The sequence below is a fragment of the Mugil cephalus genome, chromosome 3 (genome assembly GCF_022458985.1).
Source record: "Mugil cephalus isolate CIBA_MC_2020 chromosome 3, CIBA_Mcephalus_1.1, whole genome shotgun sequence".
NCBI classification, from domain to species: Eukaryota; Metazoa; Chordata; class Actinopteri; order Mugiliformes; family Mugilidae; genus Mugil; species Mugil cephalus.
The window spans coordinates 17,792,403-17,814,970 of NC_061772.1; the positions used below are offsets into that span (position 1 = coordinate 17,792,403).

Below are 22,568 nucleotides of genomic sequence, written 5' to 3' on the forward strand. Positions count from 1 at the left end.
CAGTTGTTTAATTAAGTTCCATGCTACTTGACACATATAAAATGTGATCCACTGCTGTAAGACATGTATAAATTGGAGCTAAACTGATTAAATATTACTGTCCAACTCATTTTTTTCATGTAACTTTTGACTTTTTGACTGAATTTATTTCAAGATGAGAGAGAAGCAGCTTTTCGATTCTTCTTTTTGTTTTGAAAATATAGAGAACTGACAATAAAAGTCTTTGAATCTTGAAACTAACAAAACATTTCATGGCACCACCCTGTAAGTGGACATGTGTTGCTATATCTTGTCTTTATTAGATAGAGATGTTGAATTTTATTATTCGTACTTTAATAATTGTAAGGTTTGAACTGTTGGTTGGATAAAACTGAAAGTTCACTGTAAGAGAAGAAGGAGAACAAATATTAGAAAAGTAAAAATTGTACTTTGTCTATCAGAGAGTGAGATGTATAGGTTGTGCTGACGTCTTCCTGAATTTTAGTGTATATTTTGTATGATTTGCATTCCAAGGCATTTTATTTGATTCAAAAAGCCAACTGTATAGTGGTGTATCATAACAACTGAAGACTGAGAGAGATTGCTCTGTCATCACAAAAAAAATCTGAAAAATTCAAGAAAATGCTTTTAACTTGTTTAAATAATTAACTGGATGCCCCTGGATTTCCGGGCACTCATGATTTGTCATCGTCCCCATCATTTTTCGCAGAAATACAGGGGCTAATTTGTTGTGAGACTCAAACCAGTTTTTGGGGTATGCTTCTGTAAAATGTCATCTGACATGATAAGGTTTCTGATTTATCACCTAGTTTTGATATTTATAAAATGAATATTGTGCCAGTTCTCCAAATCTAGCATGTGTTTGTACTCCCGTGCAGTTGGTGGCAGTGTTGCACCTCTTTGTTGTCTTCAGCTCAGGAGTGGATTTTTCATGTCTGCTTCGTGGAGTGAGTCTCTTCACCAGTGTTGAAGCTTCACCACCTTTGTGGAAGAAGGATCTCGCAGAATGGCGTTAAACCTCACCATCAACTCAAACAACCCACCTCTAGGTGAGTTGCAGCTATTCCTGGACATGTCTGAATAAAAATAATAATAAAAACATAGGACTTCTTCAGTAACGTTAGCCGTGAGTCTGCATGCATGCGCCCAGTGACAGCTGGGCTACTTTAGCTACTAGCTTCTCTACGTGTCACCCTAACCCACTGTTAAGTGGCCTTGCTAAATGTGTCTTTGCGTACATTCAACAGTGAATAGTTGAAGTCATCGTAGCGGCTGCTGTGGTTATGTGGTAACGCTGCAGACGCAAAAGCAATTTAAACCGACAAAAGTTCACCTTTTCTTGTTAAATAATGTAAACCAGCCAAATAAATAAATAAACTCAGAACATATCACCATTTCCTTTGAACAGTGGCCTGTTCTGTAACCTGATCAAACGTGTCTCTATATGTTCAAATGCACATGAGAGCACAGTGTGTATGCTAATGCTAACGCTAGCTGCCGTGTATTCGTGGCACTCAAAGAAGCACAACATGTGGACAGTTGGTAAAAAAATAAATAAATGAATGAATGAAGACCACAGCGTTTGACACATTACATGTCACCTTTGTTGTTAGTTCATCTAGCGGGTCGCTATACAGAAAAAAACACGTGTGCTCTCTGAAACGAAACATTGATAAATCACATGATTCATTGGGACGTATAGTAGCGATAGGTATTAATTAGCCCGAATTAGCCCAGCTGAGTGGCTGTAGGTGTTTATATGTTACATGTGTCCATGATCTGTAACCCGGACAGTCCACGATGCGGTGTCAAACTCTTCCAATGACATGGTTTAAAATGCATTTATTGTTTCAGTGTTAGCTAATACACCCAACAGCCTTGTTTGTGGCTGAACAGCGCCGCCCTTGGGATATTTTTGAACAGGGGGCTGATGCAAGACCATGAAACGTGGACTCAAGTTCATGTGTTTTTTTTGCGCATTGCTTTGTGTTTCGTTTGTCTACATCTTTTTTTTTTGGTTTGGTTTGACATTGTCTGTTTATTTCTGGTTTTGTAATCCCTAACCGTATTTAACTAGAGACTCCTGTGGGATAAGGGGACCAGTTTTCTGAAATGAAATCCGAGAACACAAAAAATAAATAAATAAATGAATGTTATCTAGATGAAATGAAGAAACAAGGACAATTACATATTTAAACTGCTCTGTCTGTAATGTCGATAGCAGCGTGACTGGCTACTGTAATAACTGTTGTTGTAGCCTGTGCACAACATTTTTTTTTTCTCATTCATAAACTGCTAAAATCAAGGACAGCTCCCCAGAAATCATGAACGTCTGGTCACCCCACTGTAAGATTGTTTGTGCAGAATTAACTAGGATCACATATAACAGCAATATAGCCCCAGTACTGTCATACGTATTTATATCCACACCTTAAGCTAAGCACTTTTCCACTGCTGACATGTTGAAGGCCCCTGCACGAGGTGCAGTGTCGGACTACTTAGTACCTAGTCTTCAAAAGACTGTGTTTTCAAGTCTGTCTTTAAGGACCAATCCAACTGGTTGCGAGAGATCTGTGGGGATTTCAGTTTACCCAACATTCACAAACGCTGTATTTTGCAGGAGCCCTCCTGGCTGCAGAGCATGTGAAGAGCACTGTGCAGGTGTCTGTGGAGGAAGCTAAAGATAACCGTCTTCACATCTCAGAGTAGGTGACACAGTGGACTTAAAAAGCTGCTCATCAGGTTTCAGCAGGTTTTCAGCAGGTTACATCATATTGTATCGAATGCGTGAAAATACTTGACGTTTCTTTGTTTTCTTTCCTCCATACAGTTCCATCCAGTTCAACGATGCCAATGCCATCAGTCGCTATCTGGCACGGGTGGCTCCTGCTCTTGGCCTCTATGGAGCTAACATGATGGAGCAGACTGAGGTGTGTAAATATTGTGTGCAAACTTAAATACGTTGTAACCGCTTAGGATTTGTGATCCTCGTTTGAGCTTCTGTTTGGTGTCCTCCTCAGGTTGACCACTGGCTGGAGTTCAGCGCCCGGCGTCTGTGTGATCAGCCCGGTCTGACTGTGGCGCTGGGTGAACTGGACAAGGTCCTGTCTCTACGCACCTTCCTTGTAGGACATGCCATCACCCTGGCTGACCTGTCTGTCTGGGCTGCCCTCAAAGGTCAGTAGCACAAGATTTTTTTTTTTTTAGTTTTGTTTGTTTTTTTTTTTTTTGTTTTTTTTTAAAGTAAAGTGCAGCATGTCAAGTTGCGTTTAAATCTCTGCAGGTCATGATGAATGGCCAAGCCAGAGCAAATCCTTCTCCCACGTCAGCCGCTGGTTCTTCTTCCTTAGCTCACAGGTTCCCTTCACTGCTGTGTGTAACAAGTACGCCAGCAAGAGAGCTCCACTCAACAAATCCAATGTAAGCGGTTTTTGTTGGTTTTTACAATTTAAAGAATTGAAGTGGAAGGTTTTTAACTATGAATGTTACGTTGGGTGAGGTTGGCTTGAGCCTTAAACTGAAAAAAATAATAATGTCTATGTGGAAAATGTTTTTAAATGTTGTATCACTATATAAAAGCAACACTGATTAACAATCTCGTAGTATTGGCATAAATTATTAGGAGAAGATTATGAGATAAAAGCTGTGTTTTGGTCTTGTTCTTGACTGCGTTTGTCTTTGACAGTCGGACGACAAGAAGAAGGATGTCGGGAAGTTTGTGGAATTGCCAGGGGCTGAGATGGGCAAGGTAGTGGTTCGATTCCCTCCCGAGGCCAGCGGGTAAGGATTCAGAACGAGCTCCTTTTTATAAATGGAGACCAATATGTTTCTTAACCCTGGACCATTTCTTTGTGAGCAGATACCTGCACATCGGTCACGCCAAAGCTGCCCTCCTCAACCAGCACTACCAAGTCTCATTTAAAGGAAAGCTCATCATGCGTTTTGATGACACCAACCCTGAGAAGGAGAAGGAGGACTTTGAGAAGGTGAGATATCCATGGTCCCAGAGACCAACCCATGAGAAAGTAAAGACATTCCTGTCCTGTCTTATCACGTCTTGTTTGGTGTTCTTATCTTCTCTTCACCTCAGGTGATCCTGGAAGATGTCGCCATGCTCCAGATTCATCCGGACCAGTTCACCTACACCAGCGACCATTTTCCCATCATAATGAAATTTGCAGAGAAGCTTCTTTCTGAGGGCAAGGCCTACATCGACAACACCCCTCCTGAGCAGATGAAGCAGGAGAGGGAGCAGCGCCTTGAGTCCAAGTGCAGAAGCAACAGTACGCCTGAGACAGTCATAGAGAATGCTGACACGCTACATCGTGTACATATTTATGCAACTTCACTCTCCCTCTTTTTCTTCTGAAGCTGTGGAGCAGAACATGAAGATGTGGGAGGAGATGAAAGCAGGGACGGAGTTAGGTCAGAGCTGCTGCATGAGGGCCAAGATGGATATGAGCTCCAACAACGGCTGCATGAGAGACCCCACCCTCTACCGCTGCAAGAACACTCCCCACCCTCGCACCGGAAGCACCTACAAGTATGCCTGTCACAATTAATACATGATCGCCTGGCAGCAGTAATTTCAGCTGATGTAAAACTTAACACACCATCCCTTTTCCTGTAGAGTCTACCCAACGTATGACTTTGCCTGCCCCATCGTGGACAGTTTGGAGGGTGTCACCCATGCTCTTAGGACCACCGAGTACCACGATCGTGACGACCAGTTCTACTGGATAATCGATGCTCTGGGCCTCAGAAAGCCCTACATCTGGGAGTATGCCAGACTTAACCTCAACAACACAGTGCTGTCCAAGAGGAAGCTCACCTGGTTCGTCGACCAGGGATACGTCGACGGGTGGTAGGTTTAACTTGTTTTTTTTTTTTTCTCATGTTTTTCCTCTATTTTCCAATGTTTTGTTTTAATTATGATTTCATCCTGTCTTTCAGGGATGACCCGCGCTTCCCCACTGTCAGAGGAGTCCTGAGGAGAGGAATGACTGTGGAGGGACTGAAACAGTTCATAGCAGCCCAGGTACATCTGTCAGCCTGTCATTAGTTAAAGAGAGACGAAGGGGGTTTATGTACTTGAGTAGAAGCAGTATTGAATGTCGTATCCTTTTATATCAGTATAGAGTATATAAAAATTAAATCAATGTTCAGCCATAATGTCACAGTTACTTAAAAATAAAAAGCTTTTCTTGTATCTTCCTCTTTCTAGGGTGGATCAAGATCAGTGGTGAACATGGAGTGGGACAAGATCTGGGCCTTCAATAAGAAGGTAAATCTTTTAATGCTGTCATTTCACACCTAGGATTGATTTTCTGAACCTAGTGACAAATAATATTCTGATAATGAGTTTTGCTCCATTGTCAGGCCATTCAGCTTCGCCGCAGCAGTACAAATAACATTTAAAAACGTTTTTATTAATGTTACATCATTTTCTAAATCAATCTTTTTAGCTTTACAGCAGGTTTGACCCAGACTGAAAGACTTATTGTGCTTCTGTTTAGTGCTATTTTGAAATATGTTAACACACTAAACTAAGTGGATGCCTATAGTCAACACCTAAACCACATAGTGTTACTTTTGTTAGCGAATTTAGCATATTAGCATGCTGATGTTAACATGATGGGTGTTGTTAGCGTGGCTGTACACTCTTGTTAGCATACATGACTGATCATTTTAATGAGTTATTTTGTATATTCTGTATCCTTTTTGAGGAGTAGGATTACGTGATAAAAGAAGCATACGAGTTGAGTTCATTCACAATCACATACTATAAATAGACGAGAACGAGACGCGTTTAATGAACAAAACGCAAACCTTCAGGGCGGAAGCCGGTAAACGACACAGGTTCAGAGAATTGCCCGTGTCCTTCACTGCTGGCATGGCTTCTATCTGCTTCGCTGTCTATCTCATTCTGTTTTCACGCTTTCATTTACCACCTCCTCTCTCCTCGGCTTCATTACAGCACACCTCACCCTTCATATTAACCCCCGTGGCTTCAAAAAACAAAACAAACAAAAAAAAAAAACAGACGCTTTGTTTTTAATGTCCCCCATTTCTTTGTATTTGTGATTTGTTGTCCCCATGCTTTGTTTTTTTTCTTTTTTATCTGAACATCAGTGTGGCTTCTTCTGCGTGTTTTACCTTGCTGGCACTTGCTGCTTCATCTCAGAGTCCGGTAGATGGTGTGTCCCTACCAGACAGTCAACTTAGTTTCCATTTCATTTTAAAAAAAAAAAAAAAAAAAAAGTGTTTTAAGGTTTCTGACAGGTGCAGACGGATACAGTGGTAGACAGGACAGAAAGGATTATTCAGAAATATTTACAGTTAAAGCCAGTTTGACAACTATATCTGTTCCAAAGGGCTTCATATGCATGTGCAACTAACCCACTCCACCAGGCCCTCTTTGGACAGTTTCATGCCCCTAAACTTGAATTGGGGTAATTGAAAGTTTCCGTATGTTTAAATGTGGTTACATGCATTTTTCACAGGTGTTTGTTTTAAATGTTCTAATCCTACATGCCTCATTCACATGATTTAGTCACTACACTATGTAACTGAAAATATATTTCCTAATTGTGTTAGACTACTTAACTGTGAGTAGCCTGCTGTACACTAGTGTCTACTGTTGTGGACACTTTTGTCTATAGAGTCTTATACAGATTGATGCAAACGGTTGAGGATATTTGCAGAAAATGAAAGTGAAAGTATTTGATTAACTGAGTTAGTTTTAAGCATGCACATGTAGGTTATATAAAATCACTTCTGGAAAGGTTATTATCTTTTTACAGATTGGTTGGAATAGGTTGTTTTCTGTCATATCTGTTGTACTGGGAAGCAGCTGAGTTTTAGAATCAGGACAGTAGATGGCATCTGAATCTCAAGGAAATGCTCTTTGTCCACTGCTTGTTTCAGACTCAGATGCTAGAACAGGTTTGTCAGGCGTCCACTGCAGTTTTCACAAATGTTGTACAGCACCATCGTCTGCTTGACGTCAGACTGTTTCCAAAGTCAAACACTTGAATATCACTGAAGTAATTCAAACACCCTTCTTCAGTGTGTTTGCCTGCTGAAGCTCACATGCACACATATTATTGCTGTCTTGTCTCCAGTGATCTACTGTTGATTTTTTCTTACTATGCAATGAAAATAATTCACAGTAACTGAATGTACATAGAGCAGCCGTTATGACCCGAGATGAGATGAAGATGTTTTTCATCTTCAAAACTGCGACTCTCGTGGGTAGTTCCTGGTCTGCTGTGGTCAGTACCCAACAAAAGTGGTCTACTGAAAGGAAGACGGTGACCTACTAATAGGGGATGGAAGGCTGGCCCATGTGGTCAGATCCAGATGAGCTACTGTAGCTTAAATGGCTTTGAAACGTTAATGCTGCTTCTGATGGAGCAGTGTTGGAGCACACATTGCATCGTAGTTTTGTTGCACGTGGACTTGGGTAGATCAGTCAAAGCTACATAGGCCACGAGAAATTTGCTCTCGCATCTTGTTCTCGACACATCAGTCGGGCAGAACTTTTTTTTTTTTCTCCCGTGTGGTGTTCAGTTACTTTTCCATGATTGGTCAGAAAAAGGAGGACTTCCTCGGAGTTCAGCGCTTGAGCTTCTTGTGAAGTATAAATTTCTTGGCCGAAACAAACTTTTTTTCTGGCTTCCTGTGGAGTATGTAACTAGTTTCAGGGTGTCACTGCTGACTCCTCTCTACTTCTGACAGCTCCTACAATGGTGAAGCTGAAATAAGGTGGCCCGTCATGATTTGTAGCATTTTCTTTTATATCACATGGACATTTCATTTAAATTTGGAAGAAGGAAAGTCGGCAGAGCTAGCTCCATGCCTTGGGCAATGTTCTGCTTGGAGACCTTGGGTACTGCCATTCTTTGTTGCCGACCATGCAAACATTTTAATGGAAGTAGTATCCCCTGATGGCAGTAGCCTCTTTCAGCTGGTGAAGAAACATGCCACAAAGCAGAAAAATGGTTCAGGAATGGTTTGAGGAACACAACAATGAGTTCAAAGTCTTGACTTGATCTCCAAATTCCCCAGATCTCAGTCGCGTCCAGTAGGAAGTAAGATCCATAGAGGCCACACCTCGCAACTTACAGGACTTAAAGGATCTGCTGCTAACGTCTTGGTGCCGTCACAGTATTAGTGGGAAGTCACAATGTCATGGCTGACCACCGTATATACACAGCTCAGAAATCTTGGTCTCTTTAATTTCTATTTTTTTTGTGTTGCATTTTGCTCCAAAGTCTTGGTTAGAGGCTGAGATGAAACTCAGGAAGGAGTAGCAGATGTCAAGGAGAAATTATGTGACCAACCCATTCTGTGTAAATGTGTCTCTACCTCTTTCCTCTTTCTCTCTCTATCCCTCCCTCCTTGTATCTGACATTAAACGGCATCTCACTCTTCTGTTTCCAAGCTGCCAGTTAGCTGTCTGAAGGTACTCCTCCACCTCCTGCTCCCCCCTGCTCTTCCCCATTTTCACGCTCCCCGCTCTCATAATGCGTCCATCCACGGCCTTCGCTATTTTATCAGCCAAACAGATGCTCAGAGAGGATAAGGGTCTCTAAACTATCATTAAAACAGAAGTTCGAGGTAAAGCATTTCTTTGTATATGCTGTAATGTTCTGAATAGAGACTAGCTCCAGAAGTAAATGCATCATTTGTGGTTGAGATGTTATTTGTGGGTTTATCATTTATATTTTTAGTCTTAGTAGTCTAACCTTTAATCACGCAATATAACTGAATCATTTAATTATTTAATAACTCACAGGAGATTCAGCATCACTTCTTGTCTCCTTTACTACTCCCGTCCTTCATCTGTCACTAGACTCACATTTACACATACACATACACATTTTCTTATCGGCTTTAGAGAAGTTGTCCTTTCAAACACTGATGCGTCTCTAGCGTTCATCATCATAGTAGTAATGGCAACGCTTCCCTTTTCACTTTCTGAGTCACCAACATTACGAGCAACCATTTCTAAGGAGGAACAATAGACCTTTGTCAAAGGGCTCCACTTTGGAAATTCACAGAAGAACGCCACAGCCTAACTAGGGTCAAAGAATATAAATTAATGAAGATTTTATCAGCGAGAAAAGGAAAGATGAGTGTAATATAGTAGTAATCTTTAAAAAACAAAAATATGCTGATATATTTGCTCAAACTTGACACTGTGCAATAAAAAGTTATGTATTAATGTCTAAAGAGGGGCTGTTTTGAGCAGTAGAACTGGTCCTGGGTCATTCAACTAGATCCACGTGTAGTTGCTGCTTTTGTCATGTTTTCAGTGTCATATGAGGACGTTTAAAGAGTAACATCCACCACGTCTTTCATGGGTTGATGTTCACCCCTTGTTAAGGAGGATTTTTCAAACATCTCTGCTATCACTGGCTTAACCTGGCTGGTAAAATAGTGCGTGTCAGTGGCGTTTGAGTAAACAGCTGAGCATAAGCTTGTGTCCCTGGGCTGCATACAGTCATGCTGGAGTCAGTCTTGCGGTCAAATTTCTTTCTCCATCTTTCTCATGTGGCCTGCTTTCTTGCTTTCTTGTCACTTACATCATACTTTTCACTCATTGTTTTCTGCTTCAGCATTTTCATATATGGAGTTCTTTTTTTATATACATATATATATATATAAAGTAATATTGCACTGTTTCTTTTACTGATCTGAGTGTGTTTGTGTGTGTATATGTCTTTTCCTGTGTTGTTGTTTTAGGTCATTGACCCTGTAGCTCCCAGGTACACAGCTCTGTCCAGCTCCTACGTGGTTCCAGTGTCCATCCCAGAGGCTGCTGAAGAGATGAAAGAAGTGGCCAAACATCCCAAGGTTAGCAATTTTTCTAGCCTGATTTTAGCTGAGCTGATGCGATTGATCCACCCTTACAATTAAGTGCTTTAGACATCAAAAGATCTTTAGTTTTGTAACAACCACTGTTGTAATTTCAGTCATTGACTAATTTGTGTGGCCGAAATGTATTTTATGAGAAGCCACACCTTGTTTCTAACTCAAATATTGTGGCTAAGATGTTTGAACAGTCTACTAGTGGCAGTCAAACCGCTCCGTTGTGGATTGTGTGGTCCGGCATGTGTTGCGGTTCATGGGCTGTATGTAAGAAGAGGTGTGACGTCATCCATTGGTTTGTGTTGGAGCTGGTGTGAAGCCCAGAGTTGCTGCCATCTTTTTCCTTAAGGCCTTCCAGATGAAGAGTGCAGGGTGTGTGCTTTCACTCACTGGAGCTATAGACTGCCACCTCATGCTGACGTGAACATTTTCACTGGAAACACAGACTGTTTCACACATACGATAGTACAATGTAGCCACAGGGAACGTGTCCTAATTATGGGCCAATAAACTCAGCAAAAAAGGATGATGTGAAGGACAATGGAACAATATGTCTGGTGGAAAATCACTGTTTAAAGAGCAGAAGAAATGACATCAACACTTGCATGGATTGTAAGTTTTGAGCCACAGGATTTAATTGACTGATGGTTCCAAACCACTGATGTGGTCCTTCCTCTGTGATGGGAAATGGTGTTTCTTGATCCAGCGTGAAACCGCGTGTAGAAGTGTCCAATGCGATGTAGTTCAGTGGTGATTTGCCATTAAGACTCTGTAGTACTAGACACATTGAACTGAAGACCGAATCTATACCCATCCAGAACGCAGATGTCGGGATGAAGGAGGTCTGGTATGGACCTAGAGTTCTGGTTGAAGGAGCCGACGCCGAGACCTTCACGGAGGGAGAAGTGGTCACCTTCATCAACTGGGGAAACCTCATCATCACCAAGATCAACAAGTTCGTACGGTCATTGCTCACGCATTCTGTGTTTTTGAGAACTGTGTCGGGTTAAAGCGCTAATGAGCCTTTCTCGCCGTTCAGAGGGCCTGACGGTAAGGTTGTGTCCATGGAAGCTCGTCTGAACTTGGAGAACAAAGACTTCAAGAAGACGACCAAGATCACCTGGCTGACCGACACAACCAGCGCCCCGCTGCTGCCCACCATCTGCATCAACTACCAGCCGCTCATCTCTAAAGCCGTCATCACCAAAGACGACGACTTCAAGGAATACATCAACAAAAACAGCAAGGTCAGTCCTGTGCTGTGTGGGTGCAGCCTGTGTGTGACATTTCCAGAGTCGTTCCTGTCTCATCTGCTGTCACTGTTGATCTCAGTTAGAGGAGAAGATGCTTGGCGATCCCTGTCTGAAGAACCTGAAGAAAGGGGACATCCTCCAGCTTCAGAGGCGGGGCTTCTACATCTGTGACCAACCCTATGAGCCAGTCAGGTGAAACACTTTGGAGGGTCTGTGGCTGCCTCTTCGATTGTCCTGTCGGCGTTTGCGTCTAACTGTGCGTTGTGTGTTCAGTCCTAACAGCTGTAAGGAGAGTCCCTGCGTCCTGCTCTACATTCCCGACGGCCACACTAAGGAGATGCCAACTGCCGGCTCCAAGGACAAGAGCAAGAGCCAGGCCTCCAGCAGCACAGTGAGTTGCTATCATGCACCGACCACCTTATCAGTGTGTAAAACCTAAGAACAAATCATTAACAGTGTTAAATTGAGCTAGGACTATGTCATTTGCCTCAAGGCAGCTGCTATTATTCAGACACTAATGTGCTCTGATTTTTTCTTTTGTGGCATTCACCTTTTGAGAGAGGTACAGGGAGTAGGCAAACATAACATTAAACACTCCAACCGAAACTAAAAGTACAGCACACCCATGTTTTGGGATATCCGTGGGAAGCAGCATTATGTGGTGTTTCCTAACTTGTCTAACCAGTAAAGTAAAAGTTTAACACCTTTTAGACACCTGGGATAAACTGGCCCCAGTAATTTTCTTTCTCTCCTCCTCGTTTGTCTTAGCCCGCCACCAAAGCCCCTTCACCCTCTGCCCCAGCCCCAGCCCCAGCCCCAGCCCCAGCCTCAGCGTCTGACCTCTTCTCAAGCATCGTAGCGCAGGGTGAAGCTGTCCGCCAGCTAAAGGTTGCCAAAGCTCCTAAGGATGAAGTGGACAAGGCTGTTCAGCAGCTTCTCTCTCTCAAGGTATGTCAGCTTCAGTTAAAACATGTGACAAAGACGTTCAGTCAAATATTTCAGTGATTTGCATACTTGTCTGCAGGCGCAGTTTAAGCAGCAAACCGGTGTGGACTACAAGCCAGGCATGACTCCTCCTACATCTGACCCGGCCCCACCTACCTCTTTGTCAGACTCTACCTCGTGTCCTTACACCCGCGTTTCCCAGCAGGGTGAGCTCGTCAGGAAACTGAAAGCAGAGAAGGCTCCTAAGGTATGGAAACATTTCGCTAATCTATAATCCATGTTCTCGCCTGCTCTGTTTACTCTCCACTCACGTCCCATTTGAGTCATTTGTTTGTCATTTACATCGTGCTGTTTTGCGTTTCATTTTGCGTGTCCTCGTTTGTGGTCAAAAATCACTTGTCTGGTCGCTCCCTTCACGTGTGATTTGTCCAGTCACCGTTAACGTCCCCCATGCCATTTGCATGACAGCCACTATTATTCTCGCCAATGCCACAAACTGTACGATGATTTGTCACTGATATTAGGACCAGGTTGACGCTGCAGTGAAGCAGCTCCTCGCTCTCAAGGCAGAGTTTAAAAAGCTGACCGGTCAGGATTACAAACCAGGAATGGTCGCGGCCTCCTCCTCTTCCTCCTCCTCTTCTTCAACTCCGTCTGCGACCTCCTCCACCACTTCCCCTCCCCCTTCTTCTTCTTCTTCTTCTTCTTCTTCTACACCTACTTCCGCGGGCCTGTACGAGCGTGTCGCACAACAGGGGGAAGTCGTGAGGAAACTGAAGTCTGAAAAAGCTCCCAAGGTATTCAGGAAAGGAAAGGCGTCCTTTACAAGACAAAGGTCCCAACATGTGGGACAGCTGATTGTCTCTTACATTGTCACAGATATTGCGTTTCCACTTCGCTCCTTTGCAACTCCTCAGTAAAAATAAATGACTGTTCTGAACCTATTATCTATTTCTGTTCAGAAATTCACAGTGTGGAAAAAAGAGTGTCTTCTTAAGAACCCTTACCATATTTTACTTAAATCAAATCCTTGTATCTATCTAGTAAATCTAGTTTCTTTGTTAATCAACATAATAATATTGGTTTATTCTAAGGACCTGGCCTCCAGACTAGAAACAAAAAAAGATTAACCAGCATAAAGCTGCATTCACTGTGCATTGGATTATAAATATATTTTTCAGCCCTGGTGTTAATTCTGTGCACGTTCACCCCCTTTGTAGGATAATAAAAGTGTCTCTGAGCTGAGTTACATTTTCCTGCCGTGTTTCTCCAGGACCAGGTAGATGCTGCAGTGAAACAGCTGCTTGCCCTGAAGGCAGAGTACAAACAGACGACTGGTCAGGAGTACAAGCCTGGAGCGGCCCCGGCTCAGAAGGCCCCGGCTCAGAAGGCCCCAGCTCAGAAGGCCCCAGCTCCGGTCCAGAGCAGCCCCAGCCCTGTCCCTGCCGCCTCTGGCCTCTACGGGAAGGTTTCTGAACAGGGAGAAGTGGTCAGGAAACTGAAGGCTGAAAAAGCTCCTAAAGTGAGATTTCATCTTCCACCCCCTACTTTCAGTGTATTCCTCCCACTTTTCTCAATTTGACTGATGTTTGTATTCTTGCTGTTCACCAGGATCAGGTCGACGCTGCGGTGAAGCAGCTTTTGGCTCTGAAGGCAGAGTACAAACAGCAGACTGGACAGGATTACAAACCAGGTGCGCAAGCCCCAACAAGCCCCCCTCAGACTCAGACCACCTCTGCATCCAACCAGTCCAGCTCTTCCCCACAGGCCCAAGAACTGTTCTCACAGGTTGCCCAACAGGGAGAGCTGGTGAGAAAGCTGAAGTCTGAGAAGGCCCCTAAGGTAAGGAGGCACTCGCAGTGTGAAATTGAATATGTTAGTGCGGCAACGGCCAAACAAGTGCTCCGTTTCAGGACAAGGTGGACGAAGCTGTGAAGACTCTACTGGACATGAAGAACAAGTACAAGACTCTCACCGGAGAGGACTACAAACCGGTGGCAGCTGCTGGAGCCACCGGAGGAGAGGACAAAAACCGCAAGGAGAGGGAGAACAAGTCTGAGAAACAAGGGGGAGGAGGAGGCGGGAAGAAGGCTAAAGGAGACAAGGCCGGGCAGGGCAAGGAGTCGTCAGGAGGAGCAGGAGGCTCAGGAGAGGGTCAAGGACCCAAGAAACAGACACGGTGAGAGACTGGAAGCGGGTGAAAGGAAAGGGAAGAAACTAAGGAGTGTCCATAAAAAGTAATCTGCTAGTCAACTAACACAGTGTTCACTATAAATGACAAGTTCTTATCTGAATTCAGTTAAAATGATAATAATTAATACAAACAGCAAATGACATGACCATCAGTATGACGGGCATTGAGGAACAAAATGTTATTTTACTTATTGCATCTACAAGCGCAAATTTATCTTTGTCACAATCTTCAAAAAGAAAATGTTTACAGTTGTGTTGTTTACAGGTGGATTCAAAATAAATACACTACAGATGAACAGATACGTGGATCAGTTTAATTGCATTTACAACTGGTATTTGAATAAATTGACTGGAGATGTTAGCATGTTACGGCCAATTTTAAAAAAAAAAACAACAAAAAAACAAAACAACTTTATAGTGGGTCACAGTTGAGTGAGCTGCATGGTTCGATAGTACGTGTTCAAGTTACTGGCAGTTGAGTTGTATATTATCGGAGGACTAGTCCCAGAATGAACACAACTCCAGGTTTTAGAGCAGTGCCGAAACACAAAGACGTTGGTACTTGGGTGTGTTGATTTGGAAGATGGAGGCGCAGCTGTACGACGGAGGGGGTTTTTGAATCAGATTTGGTAAGTCTGAATGTTTCATGTGGTTTAGAGACTTGCTTACTCTGTGATTGTTGTCTGCTGTGAGCTGTGAGATTTCTAGCTTTGTGATAGTTCTGCACAATTAATTGTCTACATGTTTGGCTTTTATGGCTCAGGGGATGGCAATGTCGGTCTTGTTTGGCCCAGACTGAAATATCTCTCGGATGAGTGAAGATGTAATTTTGTACAAGCAGTCGTAATCCCCAGGATCGACCGTACACTTATTTTTTATTTATTTATTTTTAAATCACCGTGTGCCAAGATGTTGACAGTTTGGCTTGTAGTGGAGGATTTTGACAATTGTTGGAGGGATTTTTAAGGAATTTGGTGTAGAAGTTGTGTCTAAAGTCGGCCTTTATTCACTGTGCACAGGTTTACATAACGGTAATGTAATGTGCTTGAAATTTCTATTATTAGTAAAACCTCAGTTATAGGGAGTGAGGGTGTGGTACGGACACAAAGCAATAGGGGCTGAATCATTATGATGGTTTGCTGATTCGTAGATAAAAATCTCCTGGAATGTGACTAAATTCCTTCAAAACTGACATTCCCATCAGCTCAGCTGTACTTTGTGTTATAATTAGCTAATACCGGCATGCTAACACCCTGATCGTGAGACTTTTTTTTGGCACATTAGCGCTTTTTAACCTTCGATTTGAAAAGAGTATTTGACAAACATTTTGATATAAGATGCAAAAAAAGTCCATAAATAACTTTTGTTCCTCAGCTGTGTAATAAATATGACCGTATTGTGCCAGTAAAAGGGATTGTCGTGTTTCTCCCCGTGGTGTCTGTTGGCAGCAGAAAACTGGTTTGCTGTGAGTTACATGATTGATTGGAATGACTACCGCAGCCATTACTCCTTTGTGTTTGTGCACAGAGGAATAATGATCCTGAAACGTGCATCTTAATTATTAACGCCGTGTGAACTAACTAAGCCGGCATGACCCGACATATAAGCGTTTATGTTGTAGTCATTTCCCCCGTTTGCTCCGTCATTGCATCTGGGGGAATACTTCATCACCACCACCTGTCTCACAAATAGTCAAAGATTCAGTTCAGATAGATTTCATTTTGTGTTTTGCACACCGCACTAATGCTTTTGGATCAACCGCAGCATTTAAACCACGTGCCTCAAATCCACTTGTGCTGCCAATGAACATCTGACCGTTTGGGGCCCTGATAGGGGATCTCTGGGGGTGTCACCTGACACTGGAAGTTGGCGGTGGATCCTTTGGGTCCTGTCGGTTGCAGAGTGGCTCTTCAGGCTTTGAACATATTTTGCATTGTAGGTCTTAAATTACATTAAGTCTTAAATCCTGTAGGTCTTAAATTGAGCCCATAATGATCTTGAAAAGTCTTAAGTTCCTCATGTTCAAACCTGTTCAAACCTGCAGAAGCCGCTCCTGACCAGGAGCACATTGGTTTAGAGTCATTTAACAGTGGTTTAAATGTTGTAGTTTCTTACTTCAAGGTTTGTTTCACACTAACTAATTTCTTTGTCTCATGTCTCAGGTTGGGCTTGGAGGCTAAGAAAGAAGAGAACCTGTCTGATTGGTACTCTCAGGTGAAACCACTGTCCTCTACGTCTACTCGAATGTCCACCGTTTATAAAATTCTCTCACTTATGTTCACAGAATTCCTCTTTTTAATCATCTCACTCTTCAGGTCATCACTAAAGCGGAGATGATTGAGTACTACGACGTTAGCGGCTGCTATGTGCTGCGTCCGTGGGCCTTCTCCATCTGGGAGTCCATTAAGGAGTTCTTTGACCGAGAAATTAAGAAGATGGGTGTGGAGAACTGCTACTTCCCCATGTTCGTCTCTCAGGCTGCTCTTGAGAAGGAAAAGTCCCACATTGAAGACTTTGCTCCTGAGGTGAATAAGAGTATTTAAAAGAAAAGAGATGGAACCACGGATTGCAGGGAATTCAAAAAATACAAAACCCCTTGGTCAGAGCTCCAGATTGAAAACATCGACCTTGAATGTGTATATACTTTCTTTTAATGGTGGTGGTTTTCCCCTCTTCAGGTCGCCTGGGTAACACGGTCAGGAAAGACAGAGCTGGCAGAGCCCATTGCTGTCAGACCCACCAGTGAGACGGGTAAGAATCACAGCTCTGTAGTGGAGTTTAAGACCGTAACTATGCAGGCACACTCAACATGTAGCCTCTAAAACATTCAACCTTATTTTTAATGAAGCAAGGTGCATGTTTATGCTAATTTCCTGACTTCTGTTTTCATTTACCTCAGTGATGTACCCAGCCTACGCAAAGTGGGTTCAGTCCCACAGAGACCTGCCAATCAAGCTCAACCAGTGGTGTAACGTTGTGGTCAGTGTTGATATAAATGCTTAACCTTTCATTTTTACTTTAAACATACACTCTTGTTAATAGACTGGTGTTCTCTCAAACTCCACGCTCCTTCACTCTCTGTTTTTAACTCCTACATTCTTCATTGTCTTCCTTCAGAGATGGGAGTTTAAACATCCCCAGCCGTTCCTGAGGACAAGAGAGTTCCTGTGGCAGGAAGGACATACAGCCTTCGCCACAAAAGAGGAGGCAGCTGAGGAGGTAAGAATCTGCTCCTTGAGTTAAAGCTGAATGTCTGCGTTCAGATGTGTTGTGTTGTGTGTTGTCTCACTGACCAAACCCTGGTCCAAACCAAACTTCAGCAGTGCAGCAAACGTACTACTTTTTATTTCCTAAAACTGTTCTCTTTTTGTTGCCTTATGTGCATTTAGGTGTTGCAGATCCTGGATCTGTACGCCAGGGTGTATGAAGAGCTGATGGCGATCCCCGTGGTGAAGGGGAGGAAGACGGAGAAGGAGAAGTTTGCCGGAGGAGATTATACAACTACGGTGGAGGCTTTCATCTCCGCCAGCGGCCGAGCCATTCAGGTAACGCGCTTTATTTACATTTATTCACTGCATGCTCTCATTCTTGAAGCGAGCAGAAAGTGAAGTGTAAAGAAGTACTGAGCCGTGATTTGTTGCCATTGTCACATCCTCCTTCCTCCTCAGGGAGCGACGTCTCATCATCTGGGTCAGAACTTCTCCAGGATGTTTGAGATTGTGTTTGAGGATCCTAAGAGGCCTGGCGAGAAGCAGCTGGCTTTCCAGAACTCCTGGGGAATCACGACCAGGACCATTGGTGTCCTCACCATGGTCCATGGAGACAACATGGGACTCGTGCTGCCGCCCAAAGTGGCCTGTCTGCAGGTAGACCATAGATTACATTCTCACACACAAACTTCTGAGCAGCTTCTGCTGTCCACCGTCAAAAAAGATTTGCTTTAAATTAGTCTAACCTTCACAGCTTAGGTGCATGCACAGAATCTGAATTTGACTGAAATTAACGGACTCTTCCTTTAGGCACATGTTTTTCACCCTATTTATTACAAATGAACAAACCGGCGCTGGCTTAAGAAACCGGCCTAACATCACTCTGACCTTTCCCAGGTTGTCATCATCCCATGTGGTCTCACTGCATCCCTGCCAGAGCAGGATAAGGAGGCGCTGTTAGTCCAGTGTTCCAAATACCTGAGCAGGCTGCAGGAAGCTGGAATCCGAGTGAAGACCGACCTCAGAGACAACTACTCCCCAGGCTGGAAGTTCAACCACTGGGAGCTCAAGGTTATTAAGACTGTTTTAATAACATTTTTCCACATTACACAAAGGGAAGTTGATACATTTACATCATGATGCATTAAATCCATAAATATTTTTACATTAAATGTAACAGTTAAGATGTTTCTCTCATTTAAACATGCAATAATCACTGTGAAATGTGTATTTACTGCAATATCAATGAATTGTACTCGATAATTATTAGACAAAATTGTCATGACGCTACTTTCCTATGTGCTGTTTAGGCTTAATAGTACTAGTTCTAACTTAAAATAGTAAATGGTGAAAAATAGTAAAAGTCAGTAATCAGGTCAGAACAAATTAATTGAAACTTTTTGTCAAATTTTATTCTGCAAACCCTTACTACTTTATTTTCTCTTGCTATCTGTTGCCATGTCCAGTGAATGTCTCCAAAACCCAACCATCAGATGTCTTAATAGCCTTTTTAGAGGAATAATAGTGTAATATTTTGACTGTGGCCTGTGCCTCTCCAGGGCGTTCCGATCCGCGTGGAAGTGGGCCCTAAAGACATGCAGCAGCACCAGTGTGTCGCAGTGAGGAGGGACTCGGGCGCAAAGGTGACGATTCCAGAGGCGGAGGTGGAGAAGAAGCTAGTGGCCATGTTGGAGGACATCCAGAACAGCCTGTTCAACAAGTAAGCAGTATAAACATCAGAGTCACATTAATGCTTGGCACACAATGCCCTTCAAAAACATAACATTAAAAAAATACACTTAAATGATAGCTTTTTAAATACACAACAATAAAAATTGTCACACTGCTTCATACATATATATGGATTAGATAAACACATGCAACTGACTTTTTGAAGTTGTTTTTATTTAATGAAATGGGCAAGATGAAGACGACTGCACCACTGGTCGGCATTGGCTCTCATAAAAACGCAGATAAGGAAGCACCAAACTCAATAGAAATGGAATAGAAATAGAATTGAGAAAACCTTTATTTGTCCCACAGTGGGGCAATTGCAGTTTGCAACAATATACATAGTGGAGAAAAGTAACACTGTGGACTATGTAAAAGAAAAATAATGAGATAAAAAAAATAGAAAAGTAATGAATAGCAACAAAAAGTATTACATGACAAGCCTAAAGTATTGAATTGCAAACAGATGCAGCGACTGCAGGATATTGCACAGGATTGTACACAGTGCAAAGTAATGAAGTGCAACAAAAAGCAATTGTATTGTAACAATTACTTAATGTACATTACTTACCTAATGTGGCCCAATGAGCTGTTGACACTGTTGCATTAGAAATGATTTGCACAGATTGTAAGTGGGGAAACAAACATAATTTTGGCAGCAAGAAAAGGTGATTGCATGGTAACCATTAACATGTTGATAAAAATGTACTGTGTGTGTGTGTGTGTCTCAGAGCTTCAAATGACCTGAAAACTCACATGGTGGCTGTGGACACAATGGAACAGTTCCAGAAAGAGCTGGACCAGGGCAAAGTGAGTAACACAACCCACAACACAGACTTCTTACTGTCTGCCTTCGTCACAGTGATTAAGTGATTATATATTTGTCCTGCTTCATAGATTGTCCAGATCCCGTTCTGTGGAGGCATTGAATGCGAGGACTGGATCAAGAAAACCACTGCCAAGTACGTCCACAACGTGTAACCTAGAAAAACAGAAAGGCAGCATTCACTTCAAGGAGAACGCTTTAAATTTAAGCCACTAAAACCTTTTTTTCTTTGTGCTTTGTTCTTGTATAGGGACCAGGATCTGGAGCCCGGTGCCCCATCCATGGGAGCCAAGAGTCTCTGCATCCCCTTCTCTCCCCTGAAGACCCTGCAGCCCGGCCAGATGTGTGTCAGTGGCAAGGAGGCGGCACAGTACTACACACTGTTTGGTCGCAGCTACTGAACACCTGCTCCTCTGAAGCAAGACAAAGAACTCAGTAGAAAAGGGCTTCCCCACCTTCTGTTACCAGTTTTTGTTATTGTTTTTTTCATTACAGATCTCTTGTAGGTGTCTTGTAGGTGAATAAACTGCAGGTTTTCAGTACGGGAAGTTATGTTTTAACAGACATTAACATTGTTATGAAGCATAGGGAAGGAGGTGAAGGAAAAACAACTAGTTTACTCTTCTAATTCTGTTATTATCCGTTATTACGGCCCCTTGAATGGATTTATTGACTGAAGGATGGAAATAACTACAACCTCTAATGTGTCATCCTCTAGAGTCCTAAATATGGCTAATGACGTAATAGTAGCTAGTGGATTTGGAAACCCATTTATCTATATTTCTATATAACTCCTGACTTAAAAAAAAAGTCACATTTTGTATTAATTTCACATGTTTTGGTAAGGATTTATTCATTTGGTGGGTTTGGGCCTTTTGAAATCATGAAAACTCTCAACAAAAAAGAAACAAGCAATTTAAAAATAATAATAATCCAGTACTATCAGTGGAAAAGTAATCTCAGCCTGCCAACAGTCCCATTTTACAGCCACGCTGTCTCAGGAACTTAGCGGGCTTGTACTCAGGCTTGCAGTCAGGGTGTCGCTGTCGCAGCTTTGTCAGCCCTGCTCCATCTGTACGGTTGCAGTATGCAGCTCGTGGTCCACAGCTGAAGGCAAATCTTTCAGCTCCCCCAGAGCCAAGTTACGCATAACTGTGACAAACTATATATATATATGGTTAATAGCCAGTGATGTAGCCTTCTGTCACTTCTCTCAATGAAAGAACTCTGCAACTTGTCTGTAATAAAGTCATTTCCACGGTAAACTTCCCTGTGTGTGTGATCCTGGATTAAGATGGGTGGAGACGACTAATCCCCACCCATAACCGTTGGTTATCGGTTGTGTTGGATTGCAGGAGTGAACAAAGCAAGAAAAGTGTGTTCCATCAATATGAGTGTTATGCCTATCTTATTATGGCAATTATTACCTAATAAATAAATAAATAAATAATTAAGTAATCACCAAAATATAATTTAATGTGACTTTACACTGATCATAGCACAAGCTTCACAATGATGATTACAGTAGTAGTGTATCTGATGAACTGGTTTGCAGGGAAGTGGTGAATGAATAGTGAAGTATGTAGTAACTGTGCATCATGCCTCCATAGGAATATGGTTACATAACAGACACTTCCTGTCTTTGTTCAAAATAAAACCATTGTGCATAAGGCTGCAAAGTGAATTGAGGACGTTCATGATCAGATCACAGATACATTGTCCTCATATCAGCATCTCATTTTAGTAATTCATTTAGTGAAATTTAAATGAATGAGTGGAATTTTCTATCTGCAGTTCACTTGATTCTGGTCCATTGCATTGAAGCTGAAAATTGTGTCTCAGTGCTTCCTTGATTTGCTGCAGTGTTTCCAGATGGTCATTAGGATACATACTTTTACTTAAATCACATACATCTTATTTACAAATGACTCCTAAAATTGTCATGAACTATAATCCAGGAATTAACAGGTGTGTGTTAACCGACAGCCTAGAAAATTATGTTGGTGCGCAGGCATCTAGTGTTGAATATGATTCACCGACCTAACTGTGGGAGAGAACAGTAAAAGTCTGAATAAGCGCCTGTTCGTCCCACATACTCCCATTAGTAATCCCACAGTATCACTCAAGGTGAAGAGCAGATTTTATCAGCTCAGGAACCACAACCAAATTTATACCATTACTATATATATATTATTTATTTATTTTTTTTTTTATCCTGTTTTCAGTTCAGTTCAGAGGCTTCCTAATTAAATTTATCCTTATTTTGTCTTTGCCAACATGTTTCACCTTGATTATCTTTTGTTTTTATGTCCCTGTTTTTCACCCTGTTCTATTGTGTTTATTGTGATTTTTTTTCTAATTATACAAGTAAATAACGTGACTATATTTTATACAGGTAAACAGTACATGCCGGTAACTAGTAGGTATTTTTTGGAGCTATCTGTTATTCTTTTGTAGTCTTGTTTAAATATTAGTCATTTGTTTTTCAAGCTTGGACGAGTAGGTTTATAAACACATTAGCATTTCTGTTTATCT

General features: G+C 42.3%; 1 protein-coding gene across 3 annotated transcripts; it reads left to right on the plus strand.

Annotated features, from left to right (window-relative positions):
- The first annotated feature begins 904 nt into the window (after positions 1–904).
- On the plus strand, positions 905–21,298 carry eprs1 (glutamyl-prolyl-tRNA synthetase 1). Of its 3 annotated transcripts, XM_047579977.1 has the most exons (36): positions 905–1,049; positions 2,621–2,705; positions 2,831–2,930; positions 3,021–3,177; positions 3,284–3,420; positions 3,686–3,780; positions 3,860–3,986; positions 4,091–4,283; positions 4,372–4,543; positions 4,631–4,864; positions 4,954–5,038; positions 5,225–5,284; positions 8,447–8,467; positions 9,751–9,861; positions 10,695–10,831; positions 10,916–11,123; positions 11,209–11,321; positions 11,403–11,520; positions 11,898–12,077; positions 12,154–12,321; positions 12,599–12,871; positions 13,348–13,596; positions 13,686–13,916; positions 13,988–14,253; positions 16,430–16,481; positions 16,583–16,792; positions 16,946–17,018; positions 17,167–17,246; positions 17,385–17,486; positions 17,657–17,812; positions 17,936–18,133; positions 18,374–18,547; positions 19,036–19,196; positions 19,939–20,017; positions 20,105–20,169; positions 20,284–21,298. In XM_047579977.1, the coding sequence occupies exons 1-36, from the start codon at positions 1,007–1,009 to the stop codon at positions 20,432–20,434; spliced, it is 5,064 nt and encodes a 1,687-aa protein (XP_047435933.1). In that variant the 5' UTR covers positions 905–1,006; the 3' UTR covers positions 20,435–21,298. The 3 variants fall into 3 exon arrangements, with proteins under 3 accessions (XP_047435933.1, XP_047435935.1, XP_047435934.1); XM_047579979.1 differs by lacking the exon at positions 12,599–12,871; XM_047579978.1 differs by lacking the exon at positions 8,447–8,467.
- Positions 21,299–22,568: the final 1,270 nt, after the last annotated feature.